General features: G+C 45.1%; 1 protein-coding gene across 17 annotated transcripts in view; it reads right to left on the bottom strand.

Moving 5' to 3' along the window:
* Positions 1 to 627: 627 nt before the first annotated feature.
* The window catches only part of LOC105489305 (zinc finger protein 516), a 141195-nt gene continuing 119892 nt past the window's right edge, over positions 628 to 21930 (bottom strand). For 14 of the 17 annotated variants that reach the window (XM_071085168.1, XM_011754045.3, XM_011754039.3 and 11 more), the window contains 2 exons: positions 17757 to 17861; positions 628 to 4188 (listed from right to left, as the gene is read on the bottom strand). In XM_071085168.1, coding sequence (XP_070941269.1) covers positions 4034 to 4188; positions 17757 to 17861 — 260 coding nt within the window. In that variant the 3' untranslated portion in view covers positions 628 to 4033. Of the gene's footprint in view, positions 4189 to 8597; positions 8885 to 16816; positions 16885 to 17756; positions 17862 to 21930 lie in introns of those variants that run through there. The other 3 variants (XM_071085169.1, XM_011754050.3, XM_011754051.3) reach the window with 3 other exon arrangements.

Genomic DNA, 21930 nt, shown 5'->3' with positions numbered 1-21930 from the left:
CCTACACAGCCTGCAGAACCGCGAGCCAAATAAACCTCTCTTCTGAATAATTACTCAGCCTCAGATATTCCCTTATAGTGATGATCGACAGGGACATGAAACAGGGATGATCCTTCTTACTAACTGCATACATCCCTCCAGTCAGTATAACAAAGCAGAAGAGTGCAGACTGGTAGGTCTGCACGCACAGCAGACATGGACTCCACTGGTGTTTCCACAGGTTACTGGCTGTGTCTCTTTGGGTACGTTACCCTTCTCTGTCAGTTTTCATCTATAAGATTGAGTTAATAGTGCCTACGTTGAAGAGCACTGTGAGACTTGAATAACATAAATTAGATGAAAACATCTGAGTTCCTGGCACACAGGTAGCCCTTTTAAGTATTAACTTTTTTTTTTTTTTTTTTTTTTTTTGAGACGGAGTCTCGCTCTGTCGCCCAGGCTGGAGTGCAGTGGCTGGATCTCAGCTCACTGCAAGCTCCGCCTCCGGAGTTCACGCCATTCTCCTGTCTCAGCCTCCCGAGTAGCTGGGACTACAGGCGCCCGCCACCTCGCCCGGCTAGTTTTTTGTATTTTTTAGTAGAGACGGGGTTTCACCATGTTAGCCAGGATGGTCTCGATCTCCTGACCTCATGATCCGCCCATCTCGGCCTCCCAAAGTGCTGGGATTACAGGCTTGAGCCACCGTGCCCGGCCTTAAGTATTAACTTCTTATAAATCTCTCTCTCAAGACTTAAAGCTGTATTGCCTACACATAGGCCTAGAGAGTCACTGTACAAAATGTCTATCTGATCCATGCTGTTCCCGTCACAGACTTCCTCTTAGCCTCTTAACTAATCCATCTCACTTTTTCTACATCTGATGTTGAAGTTTCCCCTCAGCCACTGTGTTGTCCACCTCTGGCTTTTGTCTAGTTCCTTGAATTTTAGTAACAGATGCACATATCAACTCAGTAACAGGCACACGGTACCTTTATGGCGCTGGTGGGCCACCGTGCCATTTTCCCCACAGTCTCCTGCCTGCTGATCCACAGGCTACCAATTTTGCTGCCTGAAGCCTCACTTTGAATTAATGTCATCAAGGAATAGTTGACAACGATCTCAGTCTCTTTCCTCTGTCAGATTTGACAAAGTATGTTCTAATTGTACTACGGGTTATTTCCAAAAATACACTCCCTTAGCTTTTCCTCACTGAAATTTACGTGTCACTTGTCTCTCCCATCTTAAGATCTTCTTACAGATTTTCCAAGTCAACTAAGGTTTACTATCAGAGGCAAGTTTTAATGCCACCTAATTATCCCATTATATCACATCCTTCCAAAAGTTTCACGTGGGTGTCACCTGATTAGATCCTAGATTAGATCTGATTAGATCCTAGACCTCACTCCCCAATGGAAGAGGCTCCATTCTTCTTCCACAGACATTGTGAGCTTGTATGTATTCTCTCTGAATTACAACTCATCTTCTTTTTGTTTTTTGTTTTGTTTTGGTTTTTGTTTTTTTTGAGACAGTCTCGTTCTGTCATCAGGCTGGAGTGCAGTGGTGTGATCTCAGCTCACTGCAACCTCTGGCTCCCTGGTTCAAGCGATTATCCTGCCTCAGCCTCCCGAGTAGAGCTGGGACTGCAGGTGTGCGCCACCACGCCCAGCTAATTTTTGTATTTTTAGTAGAGACAAGGTTTCACCATGTTGGCCAGGATGATCTCCATCTCCTGACCTCGTGATCCGCCCACTTCGGCCTCCCAAAGTGCTGGGATTACAGGTGTGAGCTACTGTGCCTGGCCTAGAACTCATCATTTTTAGACCCATGTTCCTCCTCCACTGTGACAGCCCAAAAAGCAGGTTCCGTTTTGTTCATCTTTCTATGCCTGCACCTATTTCAGTGCTTACTATATGGCACAGAATTTGTTAAGCAAATTCATACAGTTGAAAACTTTCTGTATGATTTCTACAGTTTTAAAGAAGCCTAAGATCTTCTGATTAAGTGAAACTTGCATGTTTATCTGGTTCCAATTTATTTCTCCGAGTAAGGACTCTGATATTGTATTCCTTAAAAATGAATGTTGAGTTTCTGCTAGGACGCAGGGTCAGGGCGAGTTATCTGCTGCACAGCCTGACCCACGGGTGGCGTTTTATGTTGAGGCAGTGTCAGCCTATTCCTTCCACCACACATCGACAGTTCTATAATCAAAATACCCATACCAGACCTCCAAATATTTCACAGCGGTTCACCTAATTTTGTGAAGTCTGTCTTAAACCCTCCCTTTAGACCCAGTAACCCTGTCCTGGGAACATTCGGTCCATCAATGTCACTCTTATGAATGGAAGAGCAGGACATAAGGAGACTGATGTACGGAGTCAAGTGGGTCTCATGCTTGTGACCTGAATACTGTTCTTCCGTGGACAAATCTGGGCACATAAAAAAGCAAGATGGAGTCCCCTTGTCCTCCTGCCCTTTAAAACTTGAAACTGTTGGCAATGAAGTTAAGAATTTACTCTTGGCAGATGGAAAAACCCACCCAAGGACTTGGAATGGGAATCTCCGCATCTTCGTCAGTTGAAAAACGAAAACAGGAGAGAGCATTTGCTACGGTTTGAATGTCTGTGTTCCCACCGAATTTCTTACGTTGAAACCTGATACCCGATGGGTTGGTATAAACAGGTGGGGTCTTCGGGAGGTGATCAGGGTCATGAGGGCAGAGTTCTCAGGAATAGGATCAGGGCCCTCATCAATGAGGCCCGAGGGGGCTTGTTCGCCTTTCTCCACATGAGGACACAGCAAGAAGGTTCCATCTATGAAGCGAAAAGCTCTGCCCAGACACGGAACCTGCTGCCACCACATTGATCATGAACGTCCCTGCCTCCAGAACTGTGAGCAAAAAATATGCCCAGTCTTAGGTATTTTGTGATAGCAGCCTGAAAGGACCGAGACAGCATTCTCGTTGCAATTGTTTCGCTACATTTTTCCCACCCATAAGGAAATCAGAGAGGGATGTGTGACCGTCAACCTGCGCCAGATCCCTAAGGAACTTCCCCTTCCTCAAAGCCATCATAAGCCCCCGTGCCTCGGCGGACAGTGAGGAAATCACACATCCCAAGAACTTGTCACACTGGTAAAGACCAGGGCATCTCACGTTCTCTTTCTGTAATTTTACAATAGTATCCTTTTAAAAGGTTAAGATTGAGAACATTAGTAACACACATTAGAAACGCACCACCGTTTTCAAACAGCTAAGGAAGGGAAAGTAAAGGTGCTGGGATGAATGTATTAAGGTTTTAGATTGTTGGGGGTGGGGGGGCGTCACGATTCCCAGCTTCTGCGCCTAGCATGACATGGACGAATTGCAGACACGGAGACCGCGCACCACTGCCTTCCCCCATTTCCCACCCAGCGAGACCTCCAGAGCAGCCGGTGTAGACGTTGCGCCCTCACTGCTGGGTGAACAGGAGGCGGATAAAGGACGTAAAACTGCCTTCCGTGGGGAAGCAGCTTGGTTACTTGTGGAACCAAAGGGTCTGGGATGCAGCTATAGCAAACACCAGTAAGCTCCTGTGCTACCGGGGGGAACTGACCATGTCCCGTGACACAGGGAGATGTAGGCCAGGGTTTTGTTTTGTCCTAGCACAAGTGTTCTTAGCCCTTCGCTTCAATGTGAGCTACCTATTAAGGACTTTGGTGTTGCCACTTCGTTTCAGATGCACGCCCTTCTCAGAAGAACCAGCCATCCAAGAGGAAGGAGGTTCTGAACAGTGAGGCATAAACCTCGGCTGAGTTAGACAAGCTCTGCACTTGACGCAAAGGCCTTTCGGATCATCAAAGGCCTTCCGAAGCAGCATTTTCACCGCAGAGTGGCGCAGAGGGCTAGAGGCTCGGGTGGGGGGAGGGACACCCACTGCTGTTCAAAGTTCCATTTCCTGCCCAGCCCATCTGGGAAGCCACATTCAGGAACTTATCTAGTCCGTTCTTTCTTCAGCCAGTAGAGACACAGTTATATCTTTTAATTTAAAAACACATTTTATCTTTTTAAATTAGAATCTTTATTGCATCTGATGGTCCTGTCTCATTTTCGCTGTCTCATCAGTAAACCATTGCAAATCACAGTGCCAGCCCCTCTGTGTCCCCACGTTTGACACAGTAATTTCCTCCAGGTGTGGCTGAGTCAGAATTCCTTCTGCGTCCATCCCTATACGTCCTGTATGGGTGACAGTGCAAGGGTAAGAACAGTGAGTGTATTCAGTGGGGAAATAAGAGGTGCTGCGAAAAAAACTGAGAAAAACACAGCATCTTCCATTACAAACAGTGAATGTCCCGGAGTCCACAAGAGTTGAAAAAAAAAAAACTCGGGCCATCTGGGCATCTTTTCAGATGAACGATCTTGTGAATCATCCTAAAATTCTTCTATAAATAAAGAGCATTAACACTTTGGTTTATGTTCAGCCAACAAAAATAAATAACCACAGATCAAAGCGGGCTGTCAAACGATGTAAGCCACCCTCTGAAATTGGGGAAAAATGTCTTACAAATCTCAGAACTCCAAGATGTTTTTATTTATTTCAAATTCCAATAGAATATGTTTTATCTAAATATTTTTATCACACAACTAAAACATTGAATTACTTTTTCAGAAATAGAGTTAAATACATCAATCTAGTTACAAATTCTAATATAAAGAGTACAAAATATAATGTTATAAATTGTATTTTAAAAAAGGAAATACAAATTCTATGGCCTTTTGCATTTTACTGCCTCAAAGTAGAATTAGCAAAGCTGATGAAGAATGAACATTTTCCCTTGGGCGGGTGGCCCCTGGATCACTTCCCACAGGCATGTTACCGGGCCCCAGAGCGGGCTCCCACCAACCACCAACCACGGCAAACACAGGCGTCCTCCTCACTTGAAGTCCTGGCCTGTGGTGGTTGCATCTTTTTTTGCTCAGTGAACAAAACGTTCTGAAATTAGAACTCACCCAAGTTAAAAGCAGTAAAACAACATATGCTACTTAAGACGTTCTGAAGTGGAAAGTAAAGCTATATGAATGCCGTCCTTCCTTCCTTCCCTTTTCTACAGCTTGGAAACCTCTGAGAACGTGCTGGGGGTGGCAGAGGAGGGTTTGTCTAGTTTGAAGGAAGGAATGTTGGCAGACAGTCTCCAGCCACGAAAGCCCAGGAGGTGCCCTCTTCCACACAGCGGACTAAGCACTGCACCCACTTTCTTTGATCCAGAAGGCATCACTACTGACCCCGTAAGCCACACCCTGTCTCTCTGTCCAAAGAACAGAGGCCGACCAGAGAGGCCCCCCTGGAGAGGCCCCCTGGAGAGGAAGCTCCCCTTCCTGCGCTCAACCCTGCGCCCTGAAGGCGTGTGAAATGATGAAACCCACATGTGCCGGAGCCCCTGCAGAGGTGTTCTCGTGCCCTCAGCGACCTGTGCACAGTGGCCAGATCAGGGGCGGTGGCCTGTCATACTGGGCGCTCCCTTCTCTGACGAAGTAACTGTATACAACTCCCAACTGCTACTTCCTGAAGCACCTGCTTTTCAGGAAACCAGTGTCATTCTTGGCTTAAAAAATAAATAAGTAAATATTGGGAAACCTCTTATAACATTTAATACTTTTCACAGCCTCAAAGGCAAAATTCACCGGGCTTTGAAGCCAAGTCTGTATGGTGCTGAGAACGGAATCTGTCCGTCTAAGATGACAATAAGGCCTTCCGGGACCAGGCAGAAAGGTAGGCAGGTACAGTGGCTGATTTCCCAGAGAAGATCCTCAACAGCTGACTTTTGAGAGAATTTAAATATTCATTCTTCAAATTAAGGGATACAAGTGAACAACCTGAAAGATTTTTAGAAGCTCATTAGCTGTGTGTTATTTGAATGCAAAAATGAGGAAGAGATGTGAGCAGGAAACAGGAAGAGTGTGGGAAGGCAGGCCAGGGTGGAGCCAGGCCCCAGCAGGGGCAGAGGGGGAAGCAGCGAGCGGAAAGCAGGGGAGAGACACAGAGAAGCTGCAGTGTAGACAACCAAACCCTTTATTGTCTAAGTTACATTAGACGCAACACTGTAAAAAATCCTGTTAAGAAACAAGGAAACAGCAGATCGGGAGAGGTAGTAGAAAGTCTGTAACAGTCAGAAGACAACGTACAGAAGTGTATCATGCAGAAATTACCATTCGGAAAAAAAAGGGAATCAAACAGTGGCTAAATAAATAAGAAAACACAAATCATATTAAATACTATGACCGAACTGACATCAACAAATTAACAAACCAATACAATACTGATGATTGGTGAAGGAAGGGACCACACGCCTCGGCCTGCCCACAGCTGGCCTCAGGGGATGGCATTCTTGGGGGTGTCCCCCCCGGTCTGTTTAGCTGGGTGAAAACCTTCCTCCTGCACTCTGCACCCTGCGCGGCCCCGCAAGCTGACTGTCCTCCACGCCTGCTCTCCTGCAAGCCAGGAAGGATCCAGCCCGCGGCCGGCGGGGCCCCAGCACCAGCCCACTCCCCACCAGACTCTCCAGGATGGAGACTCGCCAGCAAGACACTTCCAGCTCCAAAGGCCAACTGCACTTTTCCAAGCCGCTTCTGAAACAGTAAAAAGGTAGACTACACTTTTGTGTCACTTTGGGTACAGAATTTCTTTTTAATAATAACTAAAACACAGAGAAACCGGACTGGGTCACTAGTCCCTGACATTCCTAACAGTCACCATTCACTTTCGGCCAAGAAAACAAAAGCCAGAAAATGCAGAATGATCACTGTGGGGAAACTACTGAAATGATTAAACATAAATCAACACAAGAGTCTTCTGATTTCTTAGGTGGACAGAGGAATGTGTGTCTGCAACTCTGCTCAAAATAACTTTACAGAACAGCCAATTACAGTTGCTTAACTGTATCTGCATGGACATTCCTAATTACACCCACAGAACAGATCATTTTCGTACATATCTGGTGTAAGAGTATCAGAAAAAAATAAGTAAAAAAAAAAAAAAAAAAATATATATATATATATATATATATATAAGCTAGCCAGTTACATTGCATTGTTTGAAAGTGTTGCAAAGTAACCTGAACCGTCAAGTAATTTAAACTCAGTAACAAGTAGAATCCAGAACCAAACATTAACTAATAACAATAACAACAATAATAATATTATAATAATAATAATATTCAACAAATCATTAGAACAGGAAACCCACACTTTAGGGTGTGTGTGTGTGTGTGTGTGTGTGTGTGTGTGTGTGTGTGTTTAAGCAAGACTTTGTATCAGAAGCCCACTGTCTACAAAAACTGCACTAATCCATTACTGTATTAAGTAAACTGTTGCTCTCACCAGTATTAAAGGTTAGGATAATTTCTGTACATGTAAAATTATTGCTTTTTTGAAAAATATATTTAGCATGCTCGTTTTAATCCATTTCCTGCCTTTACAAAATTTCACAATTAAAAAAAAACCTAGTAAAGCTTTTGCAAAAAATTTCACAGAACATTTTCATTCAAGGCAGCAGTAACTTTTGATAATGCATAAAATCATATGTGCAAAAATCTGAAACTCTCAGAAATATTACCATCACACATAGTGTCACGGCAATGGGAAAAGAAAATATTTATATCTGTGGAATACAATTTCAATTGCGTACACTGCATGGTTTAAGATCCTTTGTTATGGGCCTTAACCCCCACCACAAAAACTCGCATTTGCATTACTGAGGAAGAGGTATATAGAGCCGTCCCCACCCAAGGGGCTGGTGATCCCCACCCTTTATGAACGAAGTTACTCATCCTGTGGAGGTCACCAGGCCCAGGGAGAACACACACCCACTTGCTGGGGTGGCTCAGGGAAGGGGCGGGGAGGCAAAGAGTGGGGACAGAAGGTGCCAGAGCTCAGCACCCTAGTTATCTAGGGCCCCTGAACCTGCTCAGAGATTCTTCTGCCATTACTAAAACAGGTCCGAATCGGGAGGACTCAGTGGCTAAATAATTTGTTAAGACGTATAGTCTTCCTTTGTAAGCAGTTTGCAGAATGTAGCCCTGTTACAAAAAGGTCCTGAGAATAAACAAGAAGCCTGCTTTTCTTAGTGTTCCACTAGCTCTCTTCCGAGGCAGAATCTACGCATTCCCACAGACGTGTCGCCTTTGCCGGATTCGCTCAGTTCGAATGGTGGAAGGAATGGAACAGGCACACGGCCCCCAGGGAGAGTGCGACGGAACCAGCATGAGGGTCCCATCATCATGCCCCTCCACCAAGCCTGCTTCCCACAGCACCTGAACCTTCCCCTCTCTCATTTACTATTTTAAATACCCACTAAGACAAGGAGAGGCAGTAGTATTAATAATCGATCAACCTCAAATCCACCACGGTTTTTGCTGACATCATCTCCACAGTCCCTCTTAGCATGGGAGGCCCCTGTGACAGTGCTCAGCCTCGCCACTCTGTCCAACACACGTAACAAGTATCTTTTTTTCCAGTGTCTCAAACTTGTCTTGAATAAGATAGATGCCTTGTGCCCCTACTGTGCCTGCCAGTACTACTGTTTATTATAAGAAAATATGGGACTATGGGCGATGAGCACGTAAATGTGTATATAGTATCTACATGTATTTCTAGAGTATAGCATCTTCATTTATTTCTGAACGTTTAACAAGGAGAGGCATCTGCCTTCAGGTTCCACTCCAGCGCAGCGGCTCGGGATGTGAGGTGTCTGCTCAGGAGTTCTCCGGCTGTTCTTCCGTGGAGTGGCCAGGTCACAGGTGGGAGGCTGCTGGGACATCGTGAGGGTACTGCTAATGGCCGTTACGGGGACCTGGGGTGCGTCGGAAACACGCCTTTAGGTTCCCTTTCTGAGAGGCACTGTCTGGACGGTACCTGTGTTAGAATGGTCTCTCCCCTGGGTGAGAAAAAGGAAAGAACAGGAGAAAAGCTCATTTCTGCCTTCTGGTTTCTAAATGCATTTTTCCTACTAATTTTCTAATCAACATCCAAGAACACAAACAATGACCTTCACAGAGCAAGCCAACCAAGTAGGCAAAGACCTGACTTGAGCTGTAACTCATACTATAAAATAAGCATGAAGTAAGTTTAAATGTGCCTTGCTGCCCTAAAGAGAGGCAGCTTGAAAAAGAATCATTTCCAGTGTGATTTAGAAAGGATCATTAGACTTCTCTGATGGTTTCACATGTAAGAATGGCAGATGATAATGTCTGAACCAGCTCTGGAGAGAAGGTTACAAGTTGGCAAGATGAGGAGGCAGCCAGATTGTAATTTGTATAGTACAAAGCAGATTTACAAGTGAACGGTAGTTCCAAAACAAGGCTGAATTTGGGGCCATACAAACAAAAAGAAAAGCACTGCTCTCACACACGTCTGTCAGAACTTCAGCGCGTTTTCACCCATTTCCATAAACAATTACCACACCGGAAAAAGGGAAGGGGTATTTTACAGTGAACTGCGAGAGAAAACCAAGCATAAATGGGGGTCCACAGCTTTCAGAGAATGCTCTCCAATGACATGTGAAGCATCCCTGTTTGAACAATAGCGTTTACAATCTGAGGACAAAAACAGTATGGCCAGATTTATCTTACTTAACTGCATTAACCTTCAGCTAAAATCCTGAAGTGAAACTGACCACCAGAAATTAACATGCATACATAAACCAGGGGACTCATGTAAAATTCTAACTGTTTCCAGCTAGACCTATAGGAACCCCAGAAATAATGGCGGAGTGGGGGAAGGTCTGGTTGACATAATGAATTAAAGGCTTTTCTTAATAGTTCCAGAAAACTCCTACTTACAGCTGGCTCTGTGTTCATGGCATCTACCAGTTGACATGCAGTGGAAGACAGAAAGATACTCGACAAAATTTTATGAGGGCTTAGGGGGTGGGTGCAGTGGTGGAGACAGCAGTTTATTTGAAATGTTGGAAACAGTAACAGAATGAGAGATGTGATAAAACTTCCCTAAGTAGATGGTGGATTTCCTGCAGTAAACGGAGAAAGATTGTTTTACATTTTTGTACAGCGACATCAGGCTGTGAAGAGATCTCTGAGGTTCTGACGGGAAGTATTCATCATCAACGGGGCTCACCGAGAACCAATTCCAAATACATTCGGGAAGGAAAATGGTCTTGTGTTTACCGGAAGAAAACCGGGAGTTACAGTCAGCTGTTGGGTGGTTGGTCTTGACCGTCTCTGCATAGTGAAAAGAGATGTCAGGGACCGTAAGAAGTGGTCAGGGGGTGCCTGTGAACACAGGGGCTTTGTGTGCCTAGATTTCACATGGACGGCACCCCCAGGGCACATCCACCTGGGTAACTCTTCCTTTGGACCAGAAGTCACAGACTTGCATTGGGTTAGGCCTCAACGGACTGTTCTAGAGGCGACAGGAAGACGGCCTCTCTGTCCATGACGGGCTAACGTTTCACATTACAGGGCTCAGACGGCTTTAAAAATATTTATTTTGGAAGCACTGCAAAGTCCGGATAAACCAAACAACTAGGTGGTTAAACTGTGTTCACAAATCCAGAGGCAGAGATGCCTATTGTCTCTTCATAATTGAAGGGATGTGTTCCAATACCTCATTTTTTAAGAGAGTTGTTTTAAGTTATTGATTCACCAGAGGCCACCATGTCATTATTCAATAAAGCAGCCCCAGAGCATTTTTAAGAAATGAATAAAACATGGAAGAAAGGAGGCACAGAAATATTCAAATTAAGTGGACACACTGTAATCTTTTGAGCACATCCACATCGCCTTGTCCTCCGGAAAGGGAAAGAGCAGTCAAAAAATGGGAAGCCTGCTTTTAGAAGATTGCGCTTTTCTTTTTTGCAGCGGTGAATTGTGGGCTTTTCAGTAATGCTGAAAGAAATACTATCTTTCTGGAAGGTATTTCCGTGTTGTAGGGATGGATATTGACTACTGGAACTTTATGAGGTCTACTTTCTCTTTCTTTTAGTAAGGCAAGGGAAATGTGTATGTAGTGGTGGGTGTGGATCGATGGCCTGCACACAAAACACCCACCATATGCCCCAGGACACACGGGGCACCTCTCAGCCTTCAGAGGGAGGTCAGCCTATAAACAGGGCTTGCGGTCAGCCACGCAGGCAATGCTAAGTGCCTGAGGACCAATTATGCACGATGCTTTATTGACTAAAACCTTACCCAACAAGCCGTAAACAAGGGCTATGCGACTAGGGTGATTTTGGATAAGTCACCAGGTCTAATTCATGATTTTTGGTAGCATATTTTATTTAGAGAAAATGGAAAATGTGTTTTTAAGATGCTTGTTTGGTTTAATAAACAAGAAAAGCTTAAGCAAATGAGCTGAATTTCAAACTCTGATCTGTGATGCTGAGACTCTAAAAGTGATACTGAAAATAGATTATGCATATATTCAAATGTACCAACCTACGTGATTTCTCCATCATTTGCATTATAATAGCCACAGCTAAAAATGAGACAAATTAGGTCGCCATTTATTTTTTCATTTCCTGTTATTTTGATTAATGGAATTATTTATCCAGCTTAACTATTTTTAAATAACATTTAGAATAATAAGAAATAAACTATTAATCATAGTCTTTAAATTCTGGCAAGGAATCCAAACAAATCAAAACACCAGATTTCATATTTCAGCAGTCATGCTGGTCTTTTAATAAATCCCAAAACCACGAGGTTGGGGGGAATAATTTTTCTTGGTTTCAAAAATCATTTTAATTTCTAATGTTTAACAACAATGTAACAAAAAAAATCAATTTATCTGCAACACCAGAGAAACTTCCTAGTTTTTCCTCTAACATCCACAGGACAAAACACCCAGATTTCAACATATTGTTTTCAAAAAGTGTTTCTAATGATGAATACTGATGATTACTAGAAATTAAACATTTATTCAGTTGTGCTGAACGGATGACCAAGCATCTTTTAAACGACAACATGCATGAGCTCTTCCCCTCATTTAGAATTTGATTTGGAGGATCGGCAGTCCTTGGCATTAGAACCATCTTAATCCAAAACACAGTAAAAGCACCAAGGACAAGCACCAGGGCCACCGCTGGCCTGGAAGAATCAGCCACAGGGGCGGATGCCCTCACAGTTGGGCTCCTGAGGCCCAGGGCCCGGACCCTCTCACCATCTTCCTTCCAGCTTGTCTACGATCGAGGCCAAAGAGTGAGATGCCTAGAGGGGCGTGCTGTGAGCATCCACAGCCTACGGGGAGCCCTGTTATATTTATCCTCCATCTCTGCCTTCCAAGGCTCCAGGCATCCTTTCCACCCTCACCGCCTACCAAAGGAAGGTGTTCAGAAAGAAGTGGCTGCTTGACTATCTGGTTTTCATGACGTCCTCTGCGGTCTTAAAGTAAGTGTTTGTAACACAGAAGAGGTTTAAACAGTGCATGTGCTGAAAAAGACTGCTACTAGTGTCACCACGAAAGGAAACTACTTTATTTCTCCTCAAGCTTCAGGTGTGTGCTGATGAATTAAACTGACTTTAATTTATTTATTTATTCTTGATTCTGACCTATGGTGAAATGAATCAATTTCAGCAGATTTACCTGGCCCTCGTGCCTGTTGAATTGTTTCGCTGAGATAGACGGTGTATCATGATTTCTCAGAATTTTCCAGCATAGAATATTCAAATATTAATATGACAAAGTAAGGGCAATTGTTCTACAAAAACCAGCAATGTCTGTCTACCAACCGGAGGGCTTTTGAACAGAATGTAGCAAACGAGGTAACTATGCCTATCCTGACAATACTTTTCTCAAACTCACAGTTTTCCTGCATCCTCTCTTTAATGAATAATTAACGACAAGTCTCTTAAACCAAACAAAACAAAGAGAAGCATGCTGGCAGGTTCCAACAAAGCCACAAGACACCAAGTAAAGAAAACATGCCGTCAAACTGAGTTCATAAGCAAAATCTACTAACCGGCTTATCAATGACAGTCATCTGTCCACACAGGCGTTATGTGTGTAGACGTGTTCACATGTGAGCTCACCACAGAAATGCTCTCCAAGTATGTGAGTTTCCTCCAGTTATTAAGGAAAATTGCTTATTTTTAGAATAAATGACGAGGTCACATTGAATGTGTGCTTCATGGTGTATGTTCTAACTTGATTTCCACAGCAAGTATACAAAATAAGCACCATTATCATTATTCTATAGATAAGGAAACTTAGGTTACATTATATGTCTATGGTGGAGGATCAACGTTAAAGCCTCTACTCAATAGCCCAAGAGATTAGTAATTTATATTATCTGGGTCTCTAAAAGTAGCACTGGCTGACCTTGAATGAATTTAAATGTTGATAGCTATTAGATATATTTAGTCTCTGCCAGGATCTCTCCTCTCCACTTTAAACCCGTATCTTCGCCTGCCTATTGGACATTCCTACCTGGGTTTCCACGAAGCTCTCACTTACCCTGAATTCCACCTGGAAATGTTTTACCCTGCTCCTCCTTCCAGCCTCAGGGAAATGGATCATGCCTGGGGCCAGCTGCCTGAAGCCAGACCTGGGGTCAATATGATTCCCTCCTGTCCCTCACTTCCCACACCCAATCCCTCTGTGTTACCTCTCAAATCTATCCGCTCTCTCCAGCCCCATGCCAGCTCAGGCCACCTTGTCTCTCGCTGGGATCAAGCAAAGCGCCTCCCAAGGGCTGCTCCTGCCACCAGGAACCACAAAGCCCATTCTCTGTGGCGTGTGACCTGCTCACTCTTCTCACGCTACAACTCTGACGGTGTCCGTCCTGCCCCTGGGCTCTCTACCCCCCATGGGAAGAAATTCATGAGTCTCAGCAAGGAGACCTGGTGCTCCCTAGACCCTAGTCCCGAGCCTCTGCCCACCCACTCCGGCTCTCCCTCCCTGAGCGGACTCCCACCCAGCCCCTCCAGTGGAATGTGTTCCTCCACTCTGGGCCTTCCACGTGCTGAGCTCTTCAGGAACGCCCATCCCTCTGCCCCTCCAAAGTCTTCCAAGCGCCTCCAGCCTCAATGACAGGACCCTTCCCATGTCACAGCGCTGCCCTGCTCTGCCCTATTTCCTGTCTAAGCCACCCATGGACCTTTGGAACCAGAGAAGCAGGAAAAATGGTTTTCTTGTCTCCCCAGTACCCTGTACAGGCCTGGCACACAATGGGTGGTCAATAAATATTGTTAATGAGTGAATAAATTATTATAAAATGGAATTTCCAAATGCTGTTTCAATTAAATAATTTAGCATCTATTATGTATATCTATAAAAGTCCATTGACTTTAAGTGTCACATCAAATAATTTCTGCATGAATACACAGTGTTGCATGATCCAAAAAAAAACACAGCCATGATCCCTAGCATCTAAAGCCCACAGGAAAAGAATCTGATTTAAATATTAATGAATGTTGGTAAAGCACTCTCAATATGAAAAAGAATATGATTGGTAAGTATGAATCACATTCCAGACATACATAACTACAGAATATTTTTCTATAAATCTATAAGGTATTCTAAATTTAACATAGCTACTGTGATTTCTGTAAACAACGAGAACTACAGGATAAGAACAAAGAACCCTAGGATTTAAACCTCTACCTATTACTGATGTGTTTTGCAATTATCCTACGCAACAAATCTGTATGGGAATGCTTAAAGATATAGTTCCAAAGTACGTTAAGGAAAATGCAATTTCCTTAGAGAACCATAGTATTCAGTGGTAAATCACCAAAAGCTACTTTAAATGTAATGAAAGACAAAAAGTACTATCAGAGGCCATGATCTCTTATACAGAATTTAACAAACTGGCTGCCACAGCAGGAGACGCATACAAATCTAGCTCAGTTTTAATGCCAAGGCCTGAACTGTCACTGTCCTACGAATGCAAGGGAAGCTGGTCCACTGAGATCTTCACACCAACAGTGAATACATAAGCTAAGTCTGAAAGATACATTAACTCAGACCACGATATTGAGTTACTGTAAACTCGAAACTAAGAGTTAGCTGGTGTGAAGTGTAAAGTAACAACGTTTTAGTCTAGAGAGACAAAGACAATGATGAAACTACATCTTTTCTATATCAGAAGCAGGAATGAGTAACAATTATTATAAACTCCCAGCATAACCAATAAGTAACACAGAAATTATTGAAAATACAGTCTACATCAGTTGCTTTTTGATCTCCTACTTCTCCCTAGGACAAGAGCTTTTCAAAGGGGCTCAGGCAGAATTAATAGACAGCAAATAAAACTGCCATGCATTCCTGAAGAATCTCACCAACTTGTTCATAGATCTGCCTGGCCTGGCTTCCCGCCCCTGTCAAACATTCCTACCCAAAAGCCAGGTCTTTGGTGGGTTTAACGGGTCACCTGTGCAAGCAGGAACACTTAGGACTCACTCCAGTTGTAACATCAACTTGTAATTCTCAATTACGGCATGACCTTGCTGTTACTACATCCCACAAACACATGACGGTGACTGTTTGTGGCAAGAGGGTTTTATTTCTGTTAAAAAGGACAACGCTTCCTAACTGCAGTGGAGGTCGTGCATTTGGAAATCGTTTAATTCCGTTTTCAGAAAGATGTTTTATTTATTTCATAAGTTGTCATGGTAGTGGGTAACTGTGGGTTTTATTAAGAAAGGCAGAAGCTAATTATTTAAAACCTGTAATAAATGGCAAGGCAATTTTTGTCAACAATACGTGAAGCAAAGGCCTTTAACAACACATAGAAATTCTACCAAGGCAATAAAGGAAACGAAATCACTAATCAGGTAATGTCAATTTGACATCCAGCCCAGCTCAATCACTCATTAGCAGCGGGCCCTTGGTGAAGCCATTTCATGCCTCTCACACCTTTTTCCTCCAGAAATAAACTAGAATGATTCTCGAGTTTCCTTTGAGATCTCACTAGATCATACTGAGTCTTGGGATCCCTCGGAGGTCTTAATCGCCCTCATCCTCACCAGCAACCAGGAATCCCACAATTAGATTTGTCAGGGCAGAAGACACAAACTGAATTCAACCACCCAGACAAGGCTTGATTGTCATGGCAAAGAAACTCTTTCCTCAGTGACAAAGGAGAGCGTTTGTCTTTGGAGAAAGCCAGAACGTTATTTAGAGAATGCTTGTGCAACACGGGTGTGACTGTGACGTCCTCCGAGGGCAAAATGGGAGAGCAATGAAGATACACACTCTCACCCTGAAAGAACGCAAGAGACCCGCTGCGGGCTGTGGGCGCCGCACTACTTTACAGCAGGACTCAGAACCGCGTGCTGACGCAAGGGTCCTGCACACTCCGTGTATACTGAGTGGTGTATGTACACAAGTCACACCTGGGTGGAATGGTGCATCACGGGCACAGGCACACAGCTACCTTCAGGCACTCCGGCCATGCCAGTCGTGTTCGTAATGCAGAGAAACAAAGCACAAAGCCGCAAGACACCACGCTGGACGTGAAACTTTTCTTACAGAATAACACAAAATTAATGTTCCTCAAGGAGGTTAACCATCATTTGTTCTCAAGCAAACTCATATCCAAAACCATCTCGGAAAAAAAGGGAGTTTCTAGTGTTTGCAGTCACCGCCAGTCTGTCCTGACTTCCTCCTCCCCAACACAACCAACAACCAGCGGTGCGCACCTAGACCCTGCACCACCGGCTGGGAGGGCTTCGGTGCGGGGACTGCCCACAGACGGCCCCGAAGGGTCACGTTCCAAGAAAGTGTATAGGATTATTTACACATCTTGTGAAAAAAAACAAAAAGGAGGTCATGCTCCAGCGATGAGCATCATGGTGCACCTTTCCCAGCTACTGCATCAAAACCCAGACATCCAATTCATCATGAGACCTACTTGTTTGGGGGCGTCTGCGGAGGTGGTGTGAACTTCAGAACCCCGGGGTCCATCGGACTCAAACACCACTGTGGGAACAAGGGGTTTGTTAACAGATGAGCGTGTGAGCTTCAGGACGTGCACATTAAATGAGTCCATTACAGATTAAGTACTTTCACAAAAAAAAGACACCAGCGCCTAGCCTGTGGCTGGAAAATACCAATTTACCGTAACACTTACAGTAAAGAGACTGTGATAATGGCTGCCTGGGGCCACTGCCCTTTTTAATTCAGACCTCGCTGCTGAAAAAAGCAATCACTGACAACATTAATTATCGGTGTGTGTGTAAGGGACCCTCTTCTTGCATTACTTACCATTTGGCCTGTGTCATCTTGCATCAGACCAGCTTCTGTGTGCATCCTTCACAGTCCTGATAGAGAACCCCGTCTCCCCATCTCTCTAATGCCCCTGCACTGTCCTGACAGTTTCCAGCCTGATCGGGCGCAAGCTCTCTACATAAAGGCTGAGGGATTTTGCAGTACATCCTGCCAGGTAAAAAGGGGCCCAGGCGTATCCCACAGAGTCCAGTCAGTGCCAGCGAGGACACAAAACCATGCCTACACGGTGCTAAAAGGGTACTCTGATTAAATGTGTGCTGGTGGCAATGCCGTTTATTAGCATATTCATTTCTGAGGAGTCAGTTACTCTCTAATTAAAATGGAACATTTGCAAACAGGCTTATCTCAAATTAAACCACATGGCACATGGATACCAAAAAAATCCATTTCAGGTGTGAAGTGGGGGCGGCCGGTATACGATCCCGGAGGCAGATGGCGGGGCCCCCCCATCTGGTAGGGGCTGAAATCTCAGTATCTCCCTGGCTGCGGATGGTCAAGGCACTGACGGAAGAGACCCCTCTTCCTCTGCTTCCCTCGGGGACAGCTGGGCGGGAGGGCGGTACCTGAGTGTGCCCGCATGTGGGCCCTGAGGTGGCCGGGCTGGTGGAAGCTCTTCCCGCACTCGATGCAGACGAACTCTCCTGGCCGGGCCTGCGTCCGGAGCGTCCCTGCGGTGGCGAGGTGATGGTAGTGGCAGTGGCGGTGGCAGGGCCGTGGCGGGGTTGGCGTGGAGGTGAGGAGGCAGGAGAGCGAGAGGGAAGCGAGAGGAAAACATCATTAGTCTGTCTAACGTGTCATCATGTGAGGCTCCCTTCAGGCCCTGGTGACAACTGTCAGCCTTCATCTCGGCTCTGCTGACAGGCCAGGCACTCTCAGGACTACAAGGATGCATAAATTACAGCGAATTAAAAACCGCTCCCCGGGACGGGAGGCGCCCGCCAGGCTGCACGTCCGGCTGTGCGGCTCCGAGCATCTGCAGGCTGGGCCCAGCCATCACCCAGCTCTGTCAAGCGGCTCATCCGGCAAATCAGAGTGACACCAGCGTGACAGAGACAAGGCTCATGGAAAATAGGAAGTGAGCGGGACCAGAGCCCGCCGTGACCCGGCCGCGATCCTGGGAGACCTACACAGAGTGAGTGCAGCCACGGGGCGGCCCCACTTCTGGCCCTCTCTCCTGCCTGCCTGGGTGGCTCTGAGGCCGCGGCCCCCAGCAGAAGGGAGGAGACACCTGCAAGCACCAGGCAGCAGCCCCCAAGGTGCGTGCACTTGCTGGCCATCGGCAAGGTCGGAAGTCCCCAAGTCCCACCTTCTCCCCAAAGATCTTGCCACATCCCTGTACTCAAAGGCCGGGCTTTGTGTTTCCTTCTGATCCAAAAAGCCACACGGCTTTTATTAGAAAGGGATGCAGAGTGTGTGTCTGCACACCTTTTCTCTCTGAAGAAAAGGCTTGTTTTCCACATGCTGGTAGCTCCAAAGACATTTCTCTGGCTGGGAGAGTCACTGTCACGTGCAATAGTAACTCAACTCAGTAGGAAAAAAAAATAATAACTAGAAAAAGTCACACCTGTTGCAATAATTTTTTTAAAAAGCTGCTTTACGCAGCTGAGTTTTTATGTATCTAAAGGCTGACACCTGAATGTGAACAGCAAGTGAAAAGAATGACAAAAGGCGGCCGGGCGCGGTGGCTCAAGCCTGTAATCCCAGCACTTTGGTCCGAGACGGGCGGATCACGAGGTCAGGAGATCGAGACCATCCTGGCTAACACGGTGAAACCCCGTCTCTACTAAAAAAACAAAAAAAATTACAAAAAACTAGCTGGGCGAGGTGGGGGGCGCCTGTAGTCCCAGCTACTCGGGAGGCTGAGGCAGGAGAATGGCGTAAACCCAGGAGGCGGAGCTTGCAGTGAGCTGAGATCCGGCCACTGCACTCCAGCCTGGGCAACACAGTGAGACTCCGTCTCAAAAAAAAAAAAGAGAATGACAAAAGGCACCTTAGTCACACTGGTTGAAAACAAATCTTCAATATTGTTTCTCTCACTCTAATTGAGAGTAGCTCAATAGGTAAAAACATAAAATCATGTTTACGCTATAGATGTTTATGGAAATAATAAAGAAATGCACGAACTGTGAGGCACATCTTGTCAAATTTCTTAAATGACAGATCATTAACATGAATCAGAGAAATTTAACACCTTAGCCATTGACTACTCAACATTCCCATTGCCTTACATACACAAAAGGAATAAGAAGAAACATTTCAACCAACACTCAAGTTAACAGGGGCCAGCTGCGGTGGCTCACGCCTGTAATCCCAGCACTTTGAGAGGCCAAAGCGGCAGGATCACTTCAGTCCAGGAGTTCAAGACCAGCCCGGGCAACAGAGTGACAGGCCTCATCTCTACTAAAAATATAAAAGCTATCCAGGCGAGCGGTGCATGCCTGTTTCTAGCTACTCAGGAGGCTGAGGTGGGAGGATCACTGGAGCTCAGGAGGTCAAGGCTGCAGTGAGTTGAGATCACACCACTGCACTCCAGCTTAGGTGACAGAGTGAGACTCTGTCTTCAGAGAAAGAAAAAGGAAAAAGGAAAAAAAGAAGAGGGGAGGGGAAGGGAGGGGAGGGGAGGGGAGGGGAAAGGGAGGGAGGAAAAGAAGGGCAGAAAGAAAAGAAGGAAGGAAAGAAAGGAAGGCAAGAAAAGAGATTTTTGAAGCTATTTTGTTCCCCCATTCATTTGCACTAGAAACACCAGCCAGTGGAGCTCCTATGAAACAAATTTCTGAATACTTTGGTTGTCTGGATTTTCCCAGGTACCATCTAGACTGCATCTGCAGGTGGAATCTGACCACACCTACACAGAACACTGACTAATGATGACGACATGCAATGTCATCTAACATTCAGAACTTTCAAAAATGAAGTCATTCTCATTCTTTTTTCAAGTAATTGTGGTAGCTATTTCCTATCCAAATGAGCAACAGAGAAAACACGGACAGCCCTCCCGCTCACCTGTGCTTATTTCCTTCAATTAAGGGTGCATGAGCACGCGTGCACACGCACTCACGCAGGCGCATACACTCACAAGTGCACGCGCACATATGGTTTTCCCACACATTTCACCATATCACTCTCTCTTTACTTTTTAAAGACAGGGCACTTGCCCTTATGGCCAACAATGTTATGCCCAAGCTACCCCAACATTCCGAGTTAATCACAAAGGTGACAAACTCCATTTGAACAAAGACCACCTGGTGAGCACGCAGCTCAAATGTTCTCACCTAGAAATTCAGGTTGTGTTTGGAAAGTGGACTTAACAGTGAAAAAAAAAGGCCTGGCGAACTTCAGAGGGGTCACCCAGTCCTGCAACGTTGTGTGTCATTATGGGGTGTTGTGCTATCCATAGAGAAAGAGGAGATGAAAAAGACTCTACAGAGAGAGATCAGACTGCAAGGAAGCATAAAGCTTTCATCACCATAATATGAAGGCCTCCTTGGTACAAATGACTTTTTTTAAGTCCTAATAAGAAATACCATCTATTTTATCTGGAATTATCTCATTTTATTAGCTTCAAATTTTATTCTAAGATTCATCGTATCAGATCATCTAGGCTGGCCAAAAGGTCTGAAAACACAGATCACGTATTATTTTATTGCTATTGTAGCAATAAGTCATTTATGTTCTATTCCTGTATGTTTACAGACTTGGCAGTCACACTGTACAATGATCACAGAAAATGCAGTGAGTTTTTCTTCTTAAATGGTCAGGGAACCCCTAAGGGAGGTAGCGATAGTTCTTTTCTTACTGTTTGGGTAGAGTTTTTAGACTCTCCCTATCTACAGAAACATCACCCGAACACATGCGGGGGGCGGGGAAGTCTCTGAGACTCCCGTTTCCTAACTTCTGAATAAAACCTGTCTCAGAAGCATCCTGCAATAGCAACGTTCTCTGTATAAATGGAACACGTCCACTGCAAAATCACAGAATCACACTTCTAGCATCCACAACTGTTGCATGTACACACGAGATGACTTCCGGTTCTCTGAGACCGTTCTCCTCTGCATATTTCTACCTCCTCAAACTACAAAATCATGCTACAGCAATAGATGTAATCAATGACCACGCACAGGAAAGTTGTGACCTTTAGATCTGCAGACAACACCCACCTAGCAGACACGTAACAAATGCATGGGGTGAGAAGACCAGAACGTACAGATACACTTGTATAATAAGACACGTCAAAAAGAACAATTTGACCAAGGGAGGAATGAAACAAGATTCTAGACTCATGACTCAAAAACTACAGGTACACCACAAAAAATAAACAGCTGAACAGAAACAAGTGGAAGAAAAAAGTCCTAAGAAAGTGTAGTTACTCCAGTATTCAGTAACACTCAAAAAAGGAAATCTAGGCTGCACAGATGTCCTGGGTTGCACTAACAGAAATCGAGTCTCTGTAACAGGAAACACGAGTGTTCTGTTCACCTTTCCAATAGTCTGACCACGCCAAAGTTGCTGGGTTTCCTTCTGGCTACAACACTTTAAGGGCGTCAGAAACAAACATTCAAGTATGGAGAAAGGAAATGTGGAAGGTCCCGGAGACCAGACAGAGGATGGACGTGAAGGCCCTAGAGACCAGGTAGAGAGTGGACAGGGACGGCCCTGGAGACCAGGTAGAGCATGGACGTGAAGGCCCCAGAGACCAGGTAGAAGGATGGACACAGAAGGCCCCAGAGACCAGGAAGA

This window comes from Macaca nemestrina, chromosome 19 (assembly GCF_043159975.1).
Source record: "Macaca nemestrina isolate mMacNem1 chromosome 19, mMacNem.hap1, whole genome shotgun sequence".
NCBI classification, from domain to species: domain Eukaryota; kingdom Metazoa; phylum Chordata; class Mammalia; order Primates; family Cercopithecidae; genus Macaca; species Macaca nemestrina.
The sequence above is the reverse complement of the archived record's forward strand: the minus strand, read 5'-3'. Positions and strand labels throughout refer to the sequence as shown.